We start from the raw sequence: 21,766 nt of genomic DNA, 5'->3' as shown, positions 1-21,766 counted from the left end.
TCAGTTTAGCTGCGAGATCGTCATACACTCACTCAACCGCTTCAGTCTGCAGAACTGGCACTGCTACAGGTGGTGCCACATAATACCTGCTCTGCACTGGTAAGAAATCCATCTTCTAATATGGCAGCATCTATGCTATGGAACTCACTGCCTATTGACACCAGGCAGGCACCTTCACTACCCTTTTGGACACCTACTAAAAATGTTTTGTTTAGACAAGCATCCCCTGTATGTAGAATATTGGTGTGTGTTTTAATCTAGTTTTAGTTTATCACTGATCTTGTCTCAGATATTTTAATTACCTCTGTAAATATTCCTTTCTAGCTTCAACTTTCTAATTTAACAGGGAATGAGATAAAAGACCACAATCATTCATCTCCTGGTTTCCAAAGCTATGGCGACACCATCTGGTAGTTAGTGGAGACAGATATGTGACAACCGCCATTGAGTTTTTAAGAAGCACAGTACAGTAGCTGAGTAAGTCTATCATGCATATCTCAAGAGTAATAAAGTCTTGAAAAAGTGTAATGAAAACTGACAAATCTAGACCTGAATTTTATTTGCATGACCTTTTCCCTAATATGAAAATGTCAAAGTTAAAAGGACTCTTGCGGTTTAGTTCTACTGAAATCAACAACTGTAGTAGAAACACCTTGATCATCCAACCCAGAACACTGCAAGTTAGAGAAACGGAAGAATCTAAACCAACTCAGAAGCTGCTGCTTTCATTTTTGGGTCACAGTCCTATGCACAACATCTTGTGAGAAAGTCCTGCTGAACTCAATGGGACTTAATTCTGAGTAAACATGGTTAGGATTGCACTGTTACTCCAAATTCAGCTCTTGACTGGATTTGGATTCCTCATCTGGAGTGGCTTCTTCATCTTCCGTGTCATCTTCTGTTTCTGTATCATGTTCATTCTGATTTACTTCATCATGTTCCAACCGGCTTTCACCTCCATCATCCATCGTCTCCTGCGGAATCCGATTAAAATCTTCATCCATGGTTATCTCTGTCAAGCCTTCCTGGAGAATTGTGCTGATATTCTCCTCACCAGGTGTCTCACCCAATTCAGCCTTTACAACACTGATGTAACCTTGATCCAATTTGTCTTCTAAGGTTTCTTTCTTTGACTCAGAAGTAGTTTCATGTTTTTCTGGAATCCTCACATCCTTCTCTTCTGTTCTCTTCTGTTAATACAAATCAACATCATATACATGAGCACAGGGACATACACCACCATGAAAATTCTCCTTTTGAAATCAGTTATAATAATTTATCATTTATACCCCGCCCATCTGGCTGGGTTTCCCTAGCCACTCTGGGCGACTTCCAAGAAAATATTAAAAATACAATTATTTTGTAACAAAAATATTTAATAAATAATAAAATGTTCATAATAACTCAACCTCAGCTAAGGTAGTCTTTGGCCATAAGGATCTTCACTGAGTCCTCAAGCCAGCGTGGCATATGCTGGACTGTTTGGGCAAGGAAGAATGCCCACCCAGAGAGGCAGTACTTTTTTACAACCCAATAAAGAATACTCCCTTATAAATAAAGTAAGAAAACAACGTTCTTATCTAGTGAACCTTCTGTTCTTATGAATACAGGCATTCCACCCACCCACTGACTCAAATGTTCATTTCCTCTCTCCTTATATTGGTTGTTCTCCTACTGATGATTGATTTCACACTTATAGTTTCCATTTGTTTTTGTTTTTCCTGTTTCAGGGTGATCCAACAGTGTTGTTGCATTTCTGCGTATGTTGCAGATGTTTCCATTTTTAAGTTAAGTTGGAGAGCGATAGGTAGCTACTCCCACTTTACAGGAAGTGGCCTTTCAACCTTGCCTTTCCAACCCCCAGTATCGGACCTAACCCAGAATGGAACAGCCTATCTGCAAAAACAAAAAGTACACTAGATGAGAGCTTTGGTTATTTTTCCCTCCTGAACTGTACCTCTTCAGACTAGAGTTGGTAACACTGCATGTTTGAATGTTTCTAATAAAATTACCCTCCTTGCATGTCCAAGACTACAAAATTGGGGAGAATATTCTTTTTGTGTGTGTGCAGGGTGCTTGGTATATACAGTGGTAAACTCTCCTTTAGGAAAGCAACATCATGAGGTCACAGTGGCTTCCTCTCTCCTTTAAGGAGACATCATCATGAGGTCACTGGCTTTTTTCTCTCCTTCAGGGAGGCAACATCATCATGAGGTCACAGTGGCCAGCCACCCTCGATCCGGGAGGCAGTAGCATCATGATGTCACAGTGGCCAGTCTCCCTCCTTCCGGGAGGAAACATCATCATGAGGTCACTGGTCAGCCACCCTTCTTCCGGAAGGCAGCATCATCATGAGGTCACAGTGGCCAGCCTGTCTCCTTCAGAGAGGCATCATGAGGTCACAGTGGCTTTTTTCTCTCCTTTAGGGAGGCATCATCATGAGGTCACAGTGGCCAGCCTCCTTCAGGGAGGCAGCATCGTCATGAGGTCACAATGGCTTTTTTCTCTCCTTTAGGGAAGCAACATCATCATGAGGTCACAGTGGCTTTTTTCTCTCCTTGAGGGAGGCAACATCATCATGAGGTCACAGTGGCTTTTTTCTCTCCCTTATGGAGGCAGCATCATCATGAGGTTACAGTGGCCAGACTCTTTCCTTCAAGGAGGCAACATCATCATGAGATCACAGTGGACAGCCTCTCTCCTTTAGGGAGGCAGCATCATAATGAGGTCACAGTGGCTTTTTTCTCTCCTTCAGGGTAAAGAAGAGAGGCGAGTGGTGTATAGTCTGGGGAGGAGACTTTAATCTCATGACCTACATCTCTCCTCATCCAAAACTAATGTTATTCATTAGAATATTATAAGCTTTTAGGATCTTGACACACCAATTAATTCCCTCTCTCTTTCAATTTATTTTATTCATCTGATTCCATGCATTGACTAGAGACTTAGATTTTAGACTCATACAATCTGCTCAGCTTCTTCCCTTTGTCCTAAGGTTCCCAGATGGAAGTGAGAAATGTCCATAAAAAATAATGGAGAAATTGAGGATTTCATTAGAGCTGTAACTGGCCAGCTACACACCTGACTGCAAGCAATAGAGATAGGAAAGACAAAGGAGCTCCTGTCTAAAGTGTTCATTGAGAATCCAGAAATTCATTCACCAAACAATTAGTTACTCTGTTTTCTTATATCGGTGTCCACATTCTTGGAAGGTCACAGTTCGTGGAAGGTCTTAGACCAGTTGTTTTATTTAAAAAGAAAGCTTTTTCATTTACACACTTTTATACTTCTGCATACCTGGGTATATAGAAACTACTCCCTTATTTTTTGGTGGCCTCATTTTACTCTCAGACTGAAAAACTCAACCACCCAGTTTCATTATTAAAAGGGAATTCTGAGACAATAAACCCACATACATGTTGTTACTCACTTCATTTATATGATTTTTGTCAGTTTCTTCAATACTCTGCAGAATTGGTACTCCATCCTTCCCAGATAACTCTGCAGTTGTCTTCTTGGATTGCTGCTCTTTAATGATCTTTATAAAATAAAAATGTGATTTAGCTAACTAAAACAAATGATTGATGGTGTCTCAGCCACTCATCATTTAAAACCCAATAGCCATTCACTACAATGGTATTACTGGCTTATTTTGGGCCCTCTGCTGTCATGACAGATCATCTCACCTATTCATATGGTAAACTTAATATTGCTTAGGAAACGGTTTCAGACCTGCTGCTGTTTTTCAAATTTCTTGGCAACCAGGAGCTCTTCTGCTTTCAGCTTTTCTATCCTCTTCGCTTCTGCAAGGGCTTCTTCATGCTCACGTTCCAGCTCGGCCCTCTCTACCCTCCTCTTAAAAAAGCACAAAGTATTGGGGAAACGCACAAAGGATTAATGGAAATCCTGTCTCCTTGATGCTAGCTTTCTTCAGCGTTTGCTTTTAAATTAAGAAAAGATGCATTACCTTTTCTTCTTCATTTAATCTGTTCTTGTAGTTGTAAATAAAGTGTGCCAGGAAATCGATTGGGTCCACAGGCCGACGGTCCGCCACTTCCGCAAGTCCCTCAACCAAACATCTTCCTATGCGTTCCTTGAGGTATTTCACATCCATCCCCATCTTGTGCCAAGCTCTGCATGGATATGGTACATTGGGTGAACTCTTGCCAGATCACATCCCTTCCTTCCACGTTAATAAAATCAATGTTCCGGAAATAATTCCTAAGATCCTGCACTCTAATCATGTTTCTTTACCTTCTGCCTTTGCCAACGTCCTCCCTGCACTTTCTTATATCTCAGCTGTATTTTTTTTTCCTTATTAAATTTTTATTTCATGGAAGTAAAGAATATGTACACACACACACATATACAAAAGTAAAAGTATTACACAGACAAATAAAGATAAAGAAATAAATAAAAGTAAGAGAAATATATAAAAACTTAATTTTCACTTTGGTCACATTTCTTAATCTTCATTTTCAAAACTTCCTTTAGCTTTCCCGAAAATCATTCGAAGTAACACTTTAAATTACACATTTCTTAGTATATATTGTCATTGTACCTTTTTATATACGTTTCTTAGTGTATATTAACCTTACATATTATTTAGTCTCCTATTCTCTTTAAACAATAACTCACAATCTTTCACAGTGCGTCTCTAAATCCCTTTAGCGTTATTTTCCCTTGACTAATAAGTTCCAAGTAATCTACATATTTTCCCCAATCCTCAGTGAACTTTTGGTCTCTTATGTATCTTACTTTGCCTGTAAGTCTGTCCAATTCCATATAATCCAACAGCTTAAATCTCCATTCCTCCACCGTTGGTGTCTCCTGCTTTTTCCACATCTGGGCCAGCATTACTCTTGCTGCTGTAACTGCATAATATACTAATCTACGATCTTCTTTTCTTATCTCATAACCCAATATACCTAGTAGGAAAAATTCTGCTTTCTTTGGAAACGTATATTTTAAAATCTTCTTCAGTTCTATATAGATTTTTCCCCAGAACTGTTTAACTTTTCCACACTCCCACCACATGTGATAGAAGGAACCCTCACTAACCCTACATTTCCAGCACTTGTTATCCACCTTATACATTTTTGATAATTTCATAGGTGTTAAATACCATCTGTAAAACATCTTCATTATGTTTTCCTTTACCGTTACACACGCCGTGAAATTTAGTCCTTCCTTCCAGAGTTTTTCCCAATCTTCAAATAGTATATTATGTCCTACATCCTTTGCCCAGCGAATCATTACACACTTAACCTCCTCATCCCCTAAATTCCAATCCAACAGTATCCTATACACATCTCAGCTGTATTTTCAAAGCATACTTTGCTTTCTGCAGTGAATGAAAACATTATTATTATTTATTAAAATTGTAATATATATATATGGGTATAGATAGTTAGCAGGGACGCAGGTGGCGCTGTGGGTTAAACCACAGAACCTAGGACTTGCCAAACAGAAGGTCGGCAGTTCGAATCCCCGCGACGGGGTGAGCTCCCGTTGCTCGGTCCCTGTTCCTGCCAACCTAGCAGTTCGAAACCCCAGTTCGCAACCCCAGAGTCGGCCACGACTGGACCTAATGGTCAGGGGTACCTTTACCTTTATAGATAGTTACCGGAGCTAAACTAGTTGGGACAAGAAGCTGCCCTGCCGATGCACCTCTGCATGCACAGGAGGGATGCTGGAAGAGGCCTCCCACAAATCCAATGGGAGATAAATACAGTGGTACCTCAGGTTAAGTACTTAATTCATTCTGGAGGTCCGTTCTTAACCTGAAACTGTTCTTAACCTGAGGTACCACTTTAGCTAATGGGGCCTCCTGCTGTCGCCGCGTCGCCGGAGCACGATTTCTGTTCTCATCCTGAAGCAAAGTTCTTAATCCGAGGTAGTATTTCTGGGTTAGCGGAGTCTGTAACCTGAAATGTATGTAACCCGAGGTACCACTGTATATGCAAACGGAGCAGGAAAAAGAGAAAAGACCAGTTACTTAATATTTGCATAGCACAATGATCACATCACCTTGGCGATCCTGACAGCCCTTCACAGGAACTGTGGCTACACTCATTTGGTGGAGCATGCAACTCTTAATCTCAGGGCTGTGGGTTTGAGCCCCACCTTGGGCAAAAGATTCCTGCATTGCAGGGGGGTGGATTAGATGACCCTCAGGGCCCCTTCCAACTCCATGATTGAGTGTGTGATTCTATTAACACCCCTGATCATTCCTTTTCCAAAGACTCGGTAAGAAACTGTGATTGCTAGCCGGTGGGTGCCCCGAAAATTAAAAGGTAAAGGTACCCCTGACCATTAGGTCCAGTCATGACTGACTCTGGGGTTGCGGCGCTCATCTCACTTTACTGGACGAGGGAGCTGGCGTACAGCTTCCGGGTCATGTGGCCAGCATGACTAAGCCGCTTCTGGTGAACCAGAGCAGCACACGGAAACGCCGTTTACCTTCCCGCCAGAGTGGTACCTATTTATCTACTTGCACTTTGATGTGCTCTCGAACTGCTAGGTTGGCAGGAGCAGGGACCGAGCAACAGGAGCTCACCCCGTCGCAGGGATTCAAACCGCCGACCTTCTGTTTGGCAAGTCCTAGGCTCTGTGGTTTAACCCACAGCGCCACCCGCGTCCCTTGCCCCAAAGATTGGGGAACGCCAAACAATGCCTTACCTTTTACGGGACCAAAGAGAAAAAGTTTTAAAACTTTGCAAGGAAGCCTTTTGCACCGCAGCCAATTAAATAAACCCTTTATATTTAAAGTCTACTTAAAAATTAATTCAGAAAAAAAGAAACGAAATGTGTGCCCGGTACAGAATTTTTTAATTTTTCTTTAGGTAGCTTTATAAATGACATTAATGCTACTACCCCTCCAAGGTAAATAAATAAATCTGCACCGTATCACTAGCCAGCCAAGCGCCCCTGCGAATCCGCTTAAGTTTCGCCGGACTGCACCCTACCTTATGGGGTCCGATCGCGAGGGTTCGGGTTCTCCGTCTCCTAGCAACCGGGACGCCTTACTCGGCACAGCCCCGCCCGCGAGGCGGCGCAGTACGTCCACAAGCCTCTCGGCTGCACGCGCACGTGCTGCTGCTGCCGCCTCATTGGCTTAATCGCCGCACGCCTACTGTTTCCGTCTCCCGGCATCACAAGAGATAAGAAGGGGGTGGGGTTGAAAAGAAGAGAAGCCCTGCTGCTGTCGTCTTCCGGGTCCCGTTCTGTCTCCCTGCCTGCAGCAAGGAGATAGGAAAGGAGAGAGAGAGACAGAGAATCCCTTTGTTCTCGTCGGGATATCCTGTTTTGTGTATTATTACCGTGGAAACAGAAAAGCACGCTAGCTGGTTGTACATGAGATGGACATAGGAGGAGACAGCAGAGCCCAATTCTCCAGGTCTGGAAGGCGCTGCTGTGCAAGAAGAGTTCGAGCTGGAATCCAGCTGCACAGCACGATTTTTGAAATGGTTAATTTTTAACAACATTTTTGTTTATTGAAAGTATTTACGACCCGCTCTTCATTCAAAAGTGCCAGGGTGGAAATGTACACAGTGTAAATTTGACATTTTTTATTAAAAAAAACCAACACACAGCCAAAAACTTAAAACAAAATATAGACTTCAGTTACAAATAAAACCAGCACCCGCAGCAGAAATTCAAATGCGCAATACACCTCACCCATTCCCAGATGCCTGGGTTGTAAGCCAGAAGGCATTGTCCGTGTACTATTGCAGTCTATAGCTTTTACGTATTAGAATTAGAATTGTAGAGTTGGAAGGGACCCTGAGGATCATCTAGTCCAACCCCCTGCTATGCAGGAATATGCAGCTGTGCCATAGAAGGATCGAACCTGCAACCTCGGTGTTATCAGCACCATGCTCTAACCAGCTGAGTTACACATTGAGAACCTGGATTGAAAAGTAACTAACAGCTAAATCCAGTGCTTTTTTTCTTGGGGGACACAGGGGGACGCATACCCCTAAACATTTTGTGAATCTAAGTTTGGCTTCATTGAGGGGGAGTATTTCAATATAAGTAGGAAAATGAGAGTACCCCTAAACATTTTTTTAAGGAAAAAAATCACTGACTAAATACAATATGCAGTTACCCTGAACTGACCCCCAATGTATCCAATTGGGGCTTACTACATGGTATGTTAAACCTGCAACTGTAAGCAGCATTAGATAAAGCTGTGTTTATTGTTCTGTAACCATGCATAGGATTGGACTGTAACATTTGAGGCCAGGGACATTTAATGCAAAATAGTGATTAAAAGCATTTGGCCCAGCTCCACTTGAGAGTAATCACTATTCTAGGATTTCTAAAGAAGAGTGCAGGACAAAAGCCTGCACAAACTTGCATGAGAAAGAAATGTGGTGGTAGAACACTCCTCACAGATTGCTGTGGAAGTCCACCGGCTATTTCTGAACATCTGTATTTGTGAACACTTGGTGTGCCCAACAGAAGTTGTATCACTTCTGTATGTGTCCCCTTCCTTCTTTGGTGTTGTTGCATGTCACTCCAATCTTCGAGCAGTGCAAGATAACAGGTGTTCCCCCGGGGTTCATGTTTCCTTTTGGTGTCTTTATGATATATGGGTTTTTCACACTGAGCCTACAATCCCAGCCTCATCACCTTTTTTTCTCCCATAACTGCAGCCTTGGACTCAAACAGACATCAAACAATGCTCTCTGACACTTTCTCCAGCTTGCTACTTTACTTCTAGGTCCTATCACTGCTCTGAATCTTTCTACTCTAAATCCTGGCTTTATCTATTGAAGGAAGGACCCCCACCCACCTGCTGTCTCACACCAAACCCCTTAATCCCCCTTAATGGCTTGTCACACAAGCTATCACCCTCACTAGGAAGCTAGCTTGGCTATTCCATGAAATGGAAGCCTTGATTAAATTCTAACACTTGCTGGATCCAGGGATTAGAGGGGTCTGGCACCCAGTTTAACAGCCTAAACAGTGTGTATGATTCCTACCTTTTGGTTGCAGCTGCTAATTGGCTAAGGGAACCGCTTAGCTGTATATACTGGAGGCTGAAATTAGCATTAATTTCTTGATAGATGCTTGTATAATGTGGGTCAAAACAAGTACCTGTCATTTCTTGTTGCAAGTGGAATACTGATGTGTTTACCTTAGTGAAAAGGAAAGGAATAAAAGGGTTTTTTAACCTATCTTTCAAAGTTGGAGGTTTGTTTTTAAAAGCATTCCTTTTCTGAATGCAGTAATGTTCAAGCTTATAATTACCCACATTAATACAGATATCCAAATATAAAGTAATGCAGTGTAAACATTTCAACTTCATATATTCCTTTTTCCAATTGATAACAATAAAAAAACACAAAGAAATACTATGTATCCAAGAAGGAAAGAGATACAGAATCTTCAGGGAGATAGCAGCATAGGGCTAGAACACTGGTCCGTTGCTAGGATACCAAACAGCAGCATCCAGACTTAACTGTTTCCATCTTTGGATACACACAGAGCTTATTCTTCTAGACAAGAGTGAAGAAAATACCAGCAAGGGTTTGGTCACCCTTGCATCAGGTACAAAGTTCTCCTCTTCATATAAGTGTGAGTTGTCTTTTAGTAAGTACTCTTTCCATGTTCTTTAGTAGTAGATATCAAATGGCAGTTTAGTACCCACTTAGTTTGAATAGGTTCTGGAATCTGCATTGAGCTAATTCAAATGAAGGTCAGTTTACACATCAATGTGGTTGGATTACCTACCATGGGCCTGATCCATCCCAAAGTCTGGCTTCTGTTCTGTTCTGTGGCTCCTGTCCATTTTCACGGGGCTTATGCAGAAGGATTTCAGGGGTGGATAGCACTAACCTGAAACAAACTCTTAGGAATTGCAGCCTTTAAGTTCTACAGAGCAACCCTTTAATCATAGATTTCCACCCAGGTCAAAGCTAGCTATTAATTTATTGGTTTCTTTAAATATCTTGGCAACTTTTTAAACTGGTAAAGGTTGTCAAAGCAGCTTACATTTCTGTTTGTTAAATTACTGTAATGTACATCTATTATTCAAAATGTTTTCCTCCTCCTCCCACTGCTTGCCACCATTTTTAGATCCAAAAGGACTAATTGCCGTCACAGATACTTGGAGAACTGAAAATGGAGACTGCATATCTCAAAAAATGCCTAGGCAAATGCTTGGCAGAGGGCCTTGCCGAGGTGGCAGAACGTCGGCCAGCAGACCCAATCCTGTACTTGGCATGGTGGATTTATAAATATCGAAAAAATATGGATGATGCACTTCACGTGAGTCCTCTGCTTCTACACTTAATATTGTCAGGCTCTTCAAATATTAAATGCTAATGCTGGTTATTATATTATGGGAACAGTCTTGTGCGTGTTAAGTGAAAACACAAGTATCGGCTTTGCATCATTTGATGCTTGCTGAATGGCCAGTTGATAATCCTAGAGCCATGAATGAGATAACACATACTGTCCTGGCATTCCTGTTATTAAATTAAAGGTGTTCACTACTGCCATTGTTAATAATGCTTGAGCAGAGCTTTATACCATAGAGATGTCAAGGCTGAGCTATGCCCCTTTCTGCAGCTAGAGAGAGTCATAAACAAGCAAAATTTTCAATTTTTTAAATTTTAATTTCTTAATATTATTATTAGGCTGGGAACTGCACTTCTGCTTGCTCTGCTTGCATATTTGTAAGCAGACAAGACATTACTGTAAAGTCCAGATACTTTTGCTTAGCAATAGATCTGAGCCTCTCATTTTCTGTCGCCTGAACTTTTTGCTACTCATAGATGTGAAACTCTGTATCTCCTTTTCTGTTTTCTCTTATGCTGACTTTTTGAAAAAACAATCATTTCCAGAGGAAACTGGAAAGGGAAGATCTGGAGCGAGAGCGTGAGGAGGCCAAAAGAGAACTGGAAATGATCGAAAGAATGAAGGAAGAAGAACTTTTGTTTCAGCAGAAGCTTGAAGAAGAGAGGCAGGTAGGGCAGAGCAACCAAACAGAGAAACAGTCAAAAAGCCCAGGCTGCGTGTGAGTGCTTCCAGAAGGGGGCATTATTATAAAGATCTGATTCCCCCCCCCCCCCTTTGTGGCTAGCATCCCTGTGAAGGCTCCAGGGGGTAACCGGAGCCTTCCATTTTATGAACAGAAGAGCATTGTGCCTGCAACAAGGGATTCTTTTGAATGTTCTGAGGTCATACATTGATAATTTTTGAGAGTTCATATCTCAGAGATGAATTAAAAGACACTGGCAGGGTTTGTAATGTTTGGGCAGAAATGTATTTTTGCGCTAGCTAATGCAATTTCATTTAATACATCTGTACAAGTCTGCTGAGAAGTAAATCTGGCTGAGTTCGGTAGGCTTTACTTTGAGGTACCTGTGTATAGGATTGCAGCCTTTGTGTGCCCCATGTGTGGATGGGCGGATATTTTTCCTTTGGCTGATCTCTAATCCCAACCCACAATTCATAAATCAAAGCCAACTGGTCCTTTTTAAATGATATAAGCTATTTATTCATACATAGGTTGGGGGGGGGGACCCTTGATTAAACATGGAACGAAGGCATAAGATTTAAAATTTTTCTGTGACCTTAAAGCAAGGAAGTGCAAAATTATATGATTTCTACTTTCATTGACCAATCTAAACTGAACACCAGAGAAGTTGGCTCAATTTGCTAAATTGGCTGGTGGGTCTCATTTTTTTTTAATGCCACCCCCCTCCCACCTGCCATGCAAAAACTCCCTTCAAATCAAGAAGAAAGAAAAAGACTAGCGCATGAAGGGAGAAATTCCTTTTCACCAACTTGCACTTTTGCATGATATGGCTGCAGGCACAAATGGAACGAGAACGGGAAGAACAAGAGAGATTAGAGAGAGAAAGAGAAGAAGAGCTTCTATTGGAGCAGAAACTACAAGCAGAGTTGGAGGTAGGATAAAATGCCATTGATGATCATTTCTATTTTGCATGCCAACACTCATCAAATAGCTGTCTCCCAAATTATGTTCCAGCAGCTTTGAATGGCTTCTTTCTCCTGTGATCTGGGTCCCCCCCAAGTGTTCTTGCCTCCTGCATTTGAGGTTTGGCGAGCATCTAGGTTAGGAAAGCCAAGCAAACCATGGTCAAGGATGAGTTTGCACATAAAGCCAAGCCATAGTTGTTTTCCCATCCTTTAAAACAGGACATGTGCAATAACAATAAGGGCCAATAGCTGCTGGGCAGTGGAGCAGGGGGAAGTTACATATCACCAATTTATTTAAATTATTCCCGAAGAAGACATTTTTATGCTTTCGTTGAAAAACAAGCAACCATTTAATCAGTCAGAATTGGCCTCTGCTGACTATGGTGGCTCATTGTCTTAGTCACATTGCTCAGAGAATAGAGGGAGAAATTCAGTGGGTCTCAAGTTCTGCTGTGTGTCTCAAACAGGTCCCATTTGTTTCAATGAAATTTTTGTGCACAGGAGATACTGCCCATTCAGCTCAATGGTCTGAGAAAGGAGCTGGGGAATGGCTTGCGCCTTGATTTCCGTGTGCTTACATATTTACAGCTTTGTTCAGCTGAATACATCGTAAAATCGCTTGGATTCACCATGGTATTGAAAATGGAATTTGCATTGTAGGCAAAGGCAGCTGCTGAGAAAGAGACACCGTCGAAAACCTTAGCTGAGCTGACCGACAAATATGGGGCTCCTCATCTGAGCAGAGTTGACGAGATAGATGAAATTGAACAATCTGACGTAAGTACAACCAGATTCCTCTAAGAAGGCCACTAGCAGGACACGAAGGCAGGAGCCCTTTCCTGTTGCTCCTCTCCAGCGACTGGTTTTCATTGACATTTTGCCTCTGAATGTAGAGATCCCATGGCGTTGTTGGTTTCATATGACCAACAGTCTTATTATCCTCCGTGAATTTTCCTAATCCCCTTTTACAGCTACTTAAGTAGTGACCACCATCTCCATATCCTCTGGATGTTAGTTCTCATTTCCAGTGCGTGATTCCATTGAGAGCGTGAGCTACTTGTGTGACACTCATGCCAGGGTTTCTGGAATACTAGAGTGTGGGCAGAAAGCAAGGAGAGCGGTGCTGCTCACCTCTGCTCTTCTGGGGCAGTCATTTTCAAGCGTTTTGTCTCCAGAGGACCAATACTTGCACATGGTCTGGGTGAGTGGAGGGAGGAGATAACCTCAGTCCCATCCCGCCTGAAGTGGCAAAATGCAAGGATCCAGTAATGAGAGAATACTCTCTGGTGCCCTGGTTATTATAGGGCCAAACTAGATATGATGGCAGAAAATCTGCCACAAACACAACAAAAAAGCAAGGGGTTTTCTGCTAATAAAGGGAGTGGTTGAATAACCAAAGAGAGAGATTTCCCCCTGATGCTTACCTACCTGAAATATACTCAGAGTCCTGCAGTGATTTCATGCTCTTTATCGCAGCTTGTAAAACAGTGATTGAATTGCCCCCCAAACCTCAGGTTTTTATATACATTATTTACACAATGAGTCCCATCTGATTGGCTGATTCTGCTTCCTTCCTGGAGCCTGATTGGTCTTTTCCTGCAGGCCAATCAGTTGTTGCATTCTCCGATCCTACCAGCCTAATAGGCTGATTAACTTCCTCCTAGAGCCTGATTGGTCTTCTCCTGCAAGCCAATCAGTTGAGTTTTTGTTTACTGAGTAGTCTGACAGCCATTTAAACACTTTTTTTTTGCTTTTTTCACAGATCATTTTAAAAGTTCCAGTAAGTGATAACTTTCTCTCTTTCTCCTCCTCTCTATTTTCTTGACTTCTAGCATGCACTGACTACAGTAGCTGAGACAGAGGAAGGAGAAGAGTCTCCTGTTTGAGAGATATCTTTCTCACCTGCAACTGTTTATTCCAGAAACTTCAAGGGCTGCTACAGGTGTGGATGGCTGGTATCTGCTTTAGGGCTACTGATACAATGAATTAATGCAGCTAAAGAGCAAACTCCCACCACCAAAATATAAAATAAAAGCAAGTTGTATAAGGTAGTTTCTATTTATTTACTGGATGAGGCAGTGCCTTCATGTACAATATAACCCAATCACTAGTTGGGAATAAACAGAACTAAGAGCCCAACAGCAAGACCTGGTTCAAGTTAGGATGGTCCTCTCTGTTGTATTGGCAGTGAGCTTGTGCCCAAGGTTGCCATGTCATAGACTTCCAAACACTGCCTCTCTGGGGAAGACCAGAGAGAGCAGAAGCAGAGCGGATTCTAATGGGTCAGGAGTCATGACTGGCACTGACAGAATCTACATCAGGCATCCCCAAACTCGGCCTGCCAAATGTTTTGGGACTACATTTCCCATCATCCCTGACCACTGGTCCTGTTAGCTAGGGATGATGGGAGTTGTAGTCCCAAAACATCTGGAGGGCCGAGTTTGGGGATGCCTGAATTCCACATGGTCACTCATGGGTGGAACAAGACAGATTTGTGGGTGGAATCAATAACAACAAACGTTTACTAGAGACACTCTGAAATTCATTTCTTAACACAGGCATCAGCATAAAGCCATGTTTTTATCATATTTTGTGCCATTTGGACCCCAACATTTCAGGTGTGCACCTGGGGAATTTGCATTCCCTAATGGGACTCCAGTTGGCTTCCTTTGCTGTGAAATTCTGAAATAAAACAAGACACATGTACACAGAAGACACCAAAAACAGAAGAGTTGCCCCTTTTATATTAGTAACAAAATAGGTGGAGTATGGTTTTTATTTTTATTTTAGGATTATATGATTATATTGGGATGAAGTGGTGTTGCTGTTTGAAAAATATGTCCAGATATGTGGATTTCTCCCTCTCCCTCCCCCTCAAATGGTTCTTGCAGGTTTATTTAGCTAAACCTGAGACCCCTTACGCAGACACTGAAAAGAATGCGTTGATAGTAATACGCTCCTCACAGCTGTTGCCATCCTACTAGTAAGGATGAAAACAGATATGAGGCCCAAAATAAGGTCAAACTGAATTAAGCAGTGTAACTAGATGGGCTCCTTTCAAAGCTGGAATTCTCTGTGTGCGTATCCACACACTAAATGGAAGTTACACATAAACTTGTTCTTTATTAAGAGCGTGCATTGCAGAAGCTTATGTGTATTGAGCAAACCTTAGCCAACGCAGTTGTGACTTTCTTTCCCATGTGTTGAACACTTAGGATTTTATTTGCACCGCAGTTAAATAATAGGCCACTTTTCCTACCTTGGGCAAGTGGCTGCCATCAACGTAGAGTGGGGTAGTGAGGTTAACCCTGTGCCCAGCTCACATCCATATATTGGATACTACATGTAATACCAGGCATGGGAAATTTACCAGGTTTCATGTTATGGGCAAGTGCATATTGGGCTTTATAAACCTACATTTAAGTTAGACGTTCTGTCCGACCCATGGAGGTGAGGTAAACCTAGGGAGTGAGGGAGGCAGGCGTGCCCCAAAGCAAAACAGGCAGACAGGATTCGGCTGCCCCTTAGGCCCACGGTTATACCAACTCTGCAGACATTTGCAAAGAGCTACAGTACAGCCGCAATGAAGCAAATGGCCTGAGAATATCCAAATGCAGTTGGCTAGCCAAATATTGCATCAACACAGATTATGTTTATTTGTATGTCATATTTCCATTATATTGTGCCCCAAATAGCTCACATATTCATAATCACCATATCAGTAAGTGCAACAAAAATCTATTCATAAAACATTGTGCAGAGCAATACAAGCTAACCTAATTAAAGCTGTAGTTGTAGAACAAGTACTTCCTGGGTTATCTGCGCAAGGAAATGATGAAACAAACACATTTTCCAGGAACGGTGCCATTTTGAATTAAACTGCCTAGTATGTCAATATAGAGAAATCTGGATAATGTAGACGGAAAAAAGATATTGTTGCTACATCAACACAATGGCTCCAATTGTGTATCTTTCATAATGTTTGATCAAGAGTCTGGAGTTACCAACTTTTGACTTCAAAAAATTTGGGCCTGGGGCAGAACAGGCAAAGCCAGGACAGAACCTGATGGGCCAGAGCCAATGCACGGCTGAGTCTGGCAAGTCGGGGTGGAGGCAGGATGGGTTCTGGTGCATTGTACAATCATAGAATTATAGCGTTGGAAGAGACCACAAGCACCGACTCATCCAACCCCCTACAATGCAGGAATATTGTTACCCAGTGTGGGGATCGAACCCATGACCCTGCAATGAAGAGTCTCATGCTCTACTGACCGAGCGGGACCCAGCATAATTAGGTAAGCCATGGACCAGAGTTAGGCACGCTTGTTGCAGAATCCCAGTTTACTCATTTTCCAGACTTTTCCTGTTCCAGTTAGCTGGCCCAGAACCCATAATGGCTGGCCCAGAAAAGTGCGGGCTTGCTGGCAACCCTACATACGCATACCCAGGGACTAATGATTTGCTGAGGCTCCAAGGTTTGTTTCCACCACATCTTTCCCTATGGACCTTGCCTTTTGAAACGCTTCACAGAAGCTGTGGGCAACATCCTGTACAAATGCAGTGACCCGTCGCTTCTTGTAATGCGTGATGCAAATTTCCATGTGAGCAATAGTAGATTACAAGGTGTCACTTAACAACTATTTTGGAGTACTAGTTAAAGGAAGCCTGTTACCTGCTGTCAGAAAAAATGAAGAAATGCACCAGTATTATTGCGCTTCCTGAGATTTGCCCAAGGCCGTATGATGTATCGGTGACGTGAATACGGCAGGGACTTGAATGTGGGTTTCCTGTGCTGGGCAACCAACACTTGACAACTGGCTCATAATGATCTAAGAGCCATTGTGAGTTCCTCACACAACTTCAGGGAACAGACTGGTTCATACACTGTGTCTGTAGGGTGTCCATGCACCCATGTATAGAAATAACGCTAGAGGCTTGTATGTGCTTGCCCACTGCTGGTATAACTTTTACTGCAAGCCACACTGGTCGTATGATCCATCCACCTTGTTTTGACGATGGACAAATAGCTAGGGTGGATATGTGCATCTCACAGGCATTTAAGCTCATAAACTTCAATTCGCATTCAATATTTTGTAGCAGGTTCGAATCCCCGCGATGGGGTGAGCTCCCATTGCTTGGTCCCTGCTCCTGCCCACCTAGCAGTTCAAAAGCACGTCAAAGTGCAAGTAGATAAATAGGTACCGCTCCAGCGGGAAGGTACACTCTGTTTCCGTGCACTGCTCTGGTTCGCCAGAAGCAGCTTGGTCATGCTGGCCACATGACCCAGAAGCTCCCTCGGCCAATAAAGCGAGATGAGCGCCGCAACCCCAGAGTTGGCCACGACAATCTAATGGTCAGGGGTCCCTTTACCTTTTAAGTTCATTGACTCCCATGCCTCACTAACCATATATAGGTATATATTAGACACTGGATTTGTGCATGACCTGGGAAGCTGTTTGTACACTCCCATGATAATCTTATCCGATTGTGGGAAAAGATTTTGCTTTCTTCTCAGATAAAATGCACTTCTTCAGTCCTTCACTAGGCAATGTGTTTGTGGTTAAATGCAAGAGGCTTGATTGATAATAGGATCTGCAGGGGAAGAAACCGCAGGATGAAAGTGAGAGGAGTCAAGTAGCAAACCCAGACCCAGATCACAGAAATAAATCACATTCTGTGACACCAAACAACTCCAGTTCCCTGCAGCTGTGTCTCAGATGAGTTTCTGGGTGTGTGGCAAGAAACCGGCCAATCGTTCCTTTGTGTTTTCACCCCACCTCCCAAACAGGCTCTTGAACACTGGCTATTGGCTGCATTGCAGCACACCTCTTAGTTCATTATTATCTCAAACAATGTTGTTTTTGCTATTTGTACATGGATCAGAAGGAGAGACAGAGGCAAAAAGGGGGTGGGAAGTGGACGGATTTATTTATTTAGCCGATAACTGTAAACTTGTGAAGAAACCAGCACTGGTGACCGGTTATGAGCATAGCGTGCTTTGCAGAGCGTTCATTTGTAACAGCAAACATGGAAGTTAAATGGAAGGAATTCAATTAAATTTAACAGCACTTGGAAGTGAGTACTGATGCAGTTGGTGAAACTTGCTTTGTTAACTCTCCTTATTTTGGAATATTGGAATACTGAAACATTTGGAATATTGGACACCTCCCCTTCCCAGGCCAAATATTTAATAGGGCCCACAACTCATCATGGTGGGAAAGGGATACCCAAGAGAAGGAAGAAGGCTTCTTCTTCCTGCACCCCCATATCTCCCACATTTCTTGCAAAGGGGCAAAGCAATAGGATGTATCCTAACTTTTGCTCTTCCTCCCTCTCCTCTGTCTTTTAAAAGATACAGGTGGCATGGTTTGGGGAAGGAACATCTTCTGCCATCTGTGTAGAAGTAGAGGTTGGCACAGCCGGAGCTATATTAGATCTCCAGCCCCAACAAAGTCAATCACAGGGGCTTGCATGAGGTTTAGTGGGCAAAAGCCCTGGTAGGATACACTCTTCCCCTGAGCCCAGCTCAGCCACAGCCCCCTATGATCACTTTGGGAATGAGTGTGAGCTGGACCTCCACTTTGCTGACTCCACAGTTTGCGGCTTCACTCATCCACACACAGATGGGTTGCACTGACAGATACAAATACAACATTTGCCCAAATGAGATAGACTTTTAAAAAATAAAGCTCTCCCTGGAGATGCTGATGTCATGGACTGGTTGGACACAGAGGAATGATGGGAGGAACCAGCTGGGGAGCTACCAAGGGAAGAATGCTCAGAGCCTGGGGAGTGCTGGTGGGACGATCAGAGAGAGAAGAGAGAAAAGACTTGGAGCAGGAGGTGTCAGAAGCTGAAGATGTAACAGGGCTTAGTGAGTGGGGAGAGTTGTGACAGAGGAAAGTCCAGAATCAGAGGCAGAAGCTGAAGCAGGTGGGAGAGAGGCCATGAGGCAGAGATGAGTCAGGTTGGTGAAGATCATGGGTGTCTCTTTCTCTTGCTGCGACAAGCTCCAACCCTCCCTGGTCTCCCAGAACCAGAAGAGGCACAAAAACAGTGAAGGAGATATTGACGATGCACAGATGCAGTCTCTGGTTGCTTGGGGAAAGCCCTGATGAGAAGGGGACTTAGATGGCTGTGAGGGACTATCAGTCTCACAACTGATTTTCATGGAGTAAGACCACCAGGAATGAGCTGCTCTGCTCATTAGGCCAGACACTCAGTCAAGTCTGTGGAGATGGTGTTTTTGCTAATAAAGCGTTAACTCCAACTTTGAACAGTATGATTGCTAACCAGAATGCTCTGTGACAGCGGAGAATTGAACCAAGGACCTTCTGTATTCAAAGCAGAGAACCCACCAATGAGCTATGGTGGTTCCCAATACAGCAGGGCAAAGTAATACCATTATGTCACTTCTTCAAAGTCTTCCATTTTACCTCTTTCACTGCTGCTGATCTTCATGCCCTGAACTTTTTCTTTTTAAGTTGCATCATACAAATGGACGAAAGTTGCTCATTTTGTTCTCTGTTTACGGTCCCTCACTTTTCAGTATCTGCCCATATCCTCGGCATTTTCACTCAGTTCAGTGAGCAGCAGAACTGGCACACCCATTCCGCCTATGTTGATTTACGTTATGTGTCACTTGGTTTTCAAGGTAACTGAACGAGGATCAAAATAAAAGATACAGTGAGGGAGAGGCACTCAGGATATGGCTTTCCAAAAGGCTTGCATGAAAGCATGTTGTGGGGAAACCAATGCAACCTTATCTATAGAAGAAATAATTCAAATCAGTTTCATAATAAAACATCAGTATCAAAATGTCAGAGCAGTGAATCAACAATCCCATTATCAGCAAGAACAAGGGGAAATACTCTCTGGCCCATGTGCACACTTAAAAGTATTTCAGAGGAGGGCAAGGCTGTTCAGGTGTTAGTAGGAACAGAGTGAAATACCCGGCAGCCTGGATGGTAAGCAGCAAATTACCAAATTACCTCACAGACAACCTGGGGTGGGTGGGTGTGCTGTATATCTGTGGCAGGTGGGACCAGGAGCAAAAGTGAGTGGAGCAACATTACTGAGCACATAGGTTTCCACACACAACCACACCTTGAACACATTTCTGTATCCTCCATCCATCCAGGCAGGCAACAGCCAGGCAAACACACCGGAGGAGAACACAGATCAGGGCCTTTGAGGGTTGTGGCCTGAGGACAGGGAATGCGGACTGGGACGGGCATACACGGCAACATCTCTTCAGTGAAAACAGGGACCCCCTATTCAATAATAATAATAATAATGCCCCACCCATCTGACTGGGTCGCCCCAGCCGCTTCTAACATATATTAAAACATAATTAAACATAAAAAACCTCCCTATACAGGGCTGCCTTCAGATGTCTTCTAAAGGCTTAAGGGTTACATAACTCCATACACTCCAACATTGCTCTGATGAAAATAGGGATATCCTAAGGAAAAGCTGGAAATTCTGGGATCAAGTCAGAAACCGGGATGGCTTCTGTACATCTGGGACTGTCCTTGGAAAATAGGGACACTTGGAGGGTCTGGAAGGTGTGTGTCCTTTGGCTCTGGTTTTGCTTTAATGTTTGCACAGTCACTGTTGAGTTCAATGCCCCTACATTCATTTCCAAGGACTCCCTGTCAGCAAACGACATGGTCAATAATAGAAATATTATCAATATAAAAGCAACAGCAAACATCTGCCAGATGTAGGATCCTTCCTTGTTTTTACTTCATTTGCACACCAGCCCCTTTAAAGTTCATCTTGTCCAGAACAAGTTGCACAGGTCATTTGAGCAAAGTAAATGTCTAAAGTCCCTCAACTCCCGTAAACTGTTTTGATCTGTTTGACAAACGGCTTTCTCCTTCTTCTAATGTTTTAAATTTCTGGCTTTGTTACCAGTTGGTGGAATTGCTTCAAAAGAAAGTTGGAACAAGTTGGCTCCTTTGAAGTAGCTACAAAATAAATCTATTTGGGTGGTGGGCAGAAGGTTGTAGTCATACTCTGTTAGGAAAAATTGCATACCAAGATGTGTACCGTATATCAGGAGAAAGTCACACTAAGATGCTTCTCAGGTGTGTTACTGCAATTCTGCTGCTGTTAATGGCCCATATGGATATGCAGCTCTGTATGATAGCATCATAAGCTGCTCTCTTATACATCCGAAAGAGCATAGTTGGATACATGGTATCTCTGGAGGTCCTTCATGGGCTTGGGGTTCCTCCAGCGCTTAACAAGCATTCATCCTGATTTGCTTGCAAAAAGCTGACACAGGAGGTTAGACTTTGTTTTTTTATTGCACATTTGTTCCAATATGTTGATGGGGAGGTTGATTGCAGCGTATTTGCTGCAACAGAGCGCTTTAATGCAAATCTAAATTTCGCGTAGGTACCTGAATCCCTCCCGCAGAATTCTGACAATCTGGAGGTGGCCTTAGATAAGTGTCCATAGTCTGAACAGCATCCTCCATGCTATCTTACTTGGTAATGTTTCAATGGAAGTTGCAGGGTCAGCTTTTTGCATGGTCATTCAATGGACACCTGGTGCTTTTGTAATGCAGGTCTGTTTACAAGTTGAGCACAGAGGAATAGGCTAGCAACCAGGCACATTGCTAATCATTAAACAGGATGAGCATGCATTAACCAAACCTTCCCGGGGTAGCTGCTTTTTGCCAGCTGTGAAGTCTTCAAGCTCTTTCAGGACAACGAAGCTGTCCTTAATCTAACTAGACCCAAGCAGATGGAATATGAGAAATAAATGGCAGCCACCAGCCATCAATACTCATTAAGCT

At 42.9% G+C, this 21,766-nt stretch overlaps 2 protein-coding genes and 1 long non-coding RNA gene across 5 annotated transcripts; 2 read left to right on the top strand and 1 right to left on the bottom strand.

Annotated features, from left to right (window-relative positions):
- Positions 1-542: 542 nt before the first annotated feature.
- LOC310845391 (uncharacterized protein) lies at positions 543-13,403 on the bottom strand. Of its 2 annotated transcripts, none has more exons than XM_083740532.1 (5): positions 13,383-13,403; positions 3,968-4,131; positions 3,733-3,855; positions 3,431-3,538; positions 543-1,190 (listed from the first exon to the last, which is right to left on the bottom strand). In XM_083740532.1, the coding sequence occupies exons 2-5, from the start codon at positions 4,118-4,120 to the stop codon at positions 825-827; spliced, it is 750 nt and encodes a 249-aa protein (XP_083596658.1). In that variant the 5' UTR covers positions 4,121-4,131; positions 13,383-13,403; the 3' UTR covers positions 543-824. The 2 variants fall into 2 exon arrangements, with proteins under 2 accessions (XP_083596658.1, XP_083596659.1); XM_083740533.1 differs by lacking the exon at positions 13,383-13,403 and adding an exon at positions 6,969-7,441.
- LOC310845395 (DPY30 domain-containing protein 1-like) lies at positions 8,581-14,009 on the top strand. Of its 2 annotated transcripts, none has more exons than XM_083740543.1 (6): positions 8,581-9,600; positions 10,087-10,278; positions 10,857-10,979; positions 11,830-11,925; positions 12,619-12,735; positions 13,791-14,009. In XM_083740543.1, exons 2-6 carry the CDS (start codon positions 10,132-10,134, stop codon positions 13,842-13,844), a joined length of 537 nt encoding a protein of 178 aa, XP_083596669.1. In that variant the 5' UTR covers positions 8,581-9,600; positions 10,087-10,131; the 3' UTR covers positions 13,845-14,009. The 2 variants fall into 2 exon arrangements, with proteins under 2 accessions (XP_083596669.1, XP_083596670.1); XM_083740544.1 differs by having other exon boundaries at positions 9,432-9,585.
- Positions 14,010-19,506: 5,497 nt separating this feature from the next.
- LOC310845492 lies at positions 19,507-21,038 on the top strand. Its single transcript, XR_014564803.1, has 2 exons — positions 19,507-19,612; positions 20,878-21,038. It is a non-coding gene; the product is annotated as an uncharacterized lncRNA (long non-coding RNA).
- Positions 21,039-21,766: the final 728 nt, after the last annotated feature.

This window comes from Podarcis gaigeae, assembly GCF_964106915.1.
Source record: "Podarcis gaigeae genome assembly, chromosome: 5".
Lineage (NCBI taxonomy): Eukaryota > Metazoa > Chordata > Lepidosauria > Squamata > Lacertidae > Podarcis > Podarcis gaigeae.
Note: the sequence above shows the minus strand (reverse complement) of the source record. Positions and strands in the feature narration are given on the sequence as shown.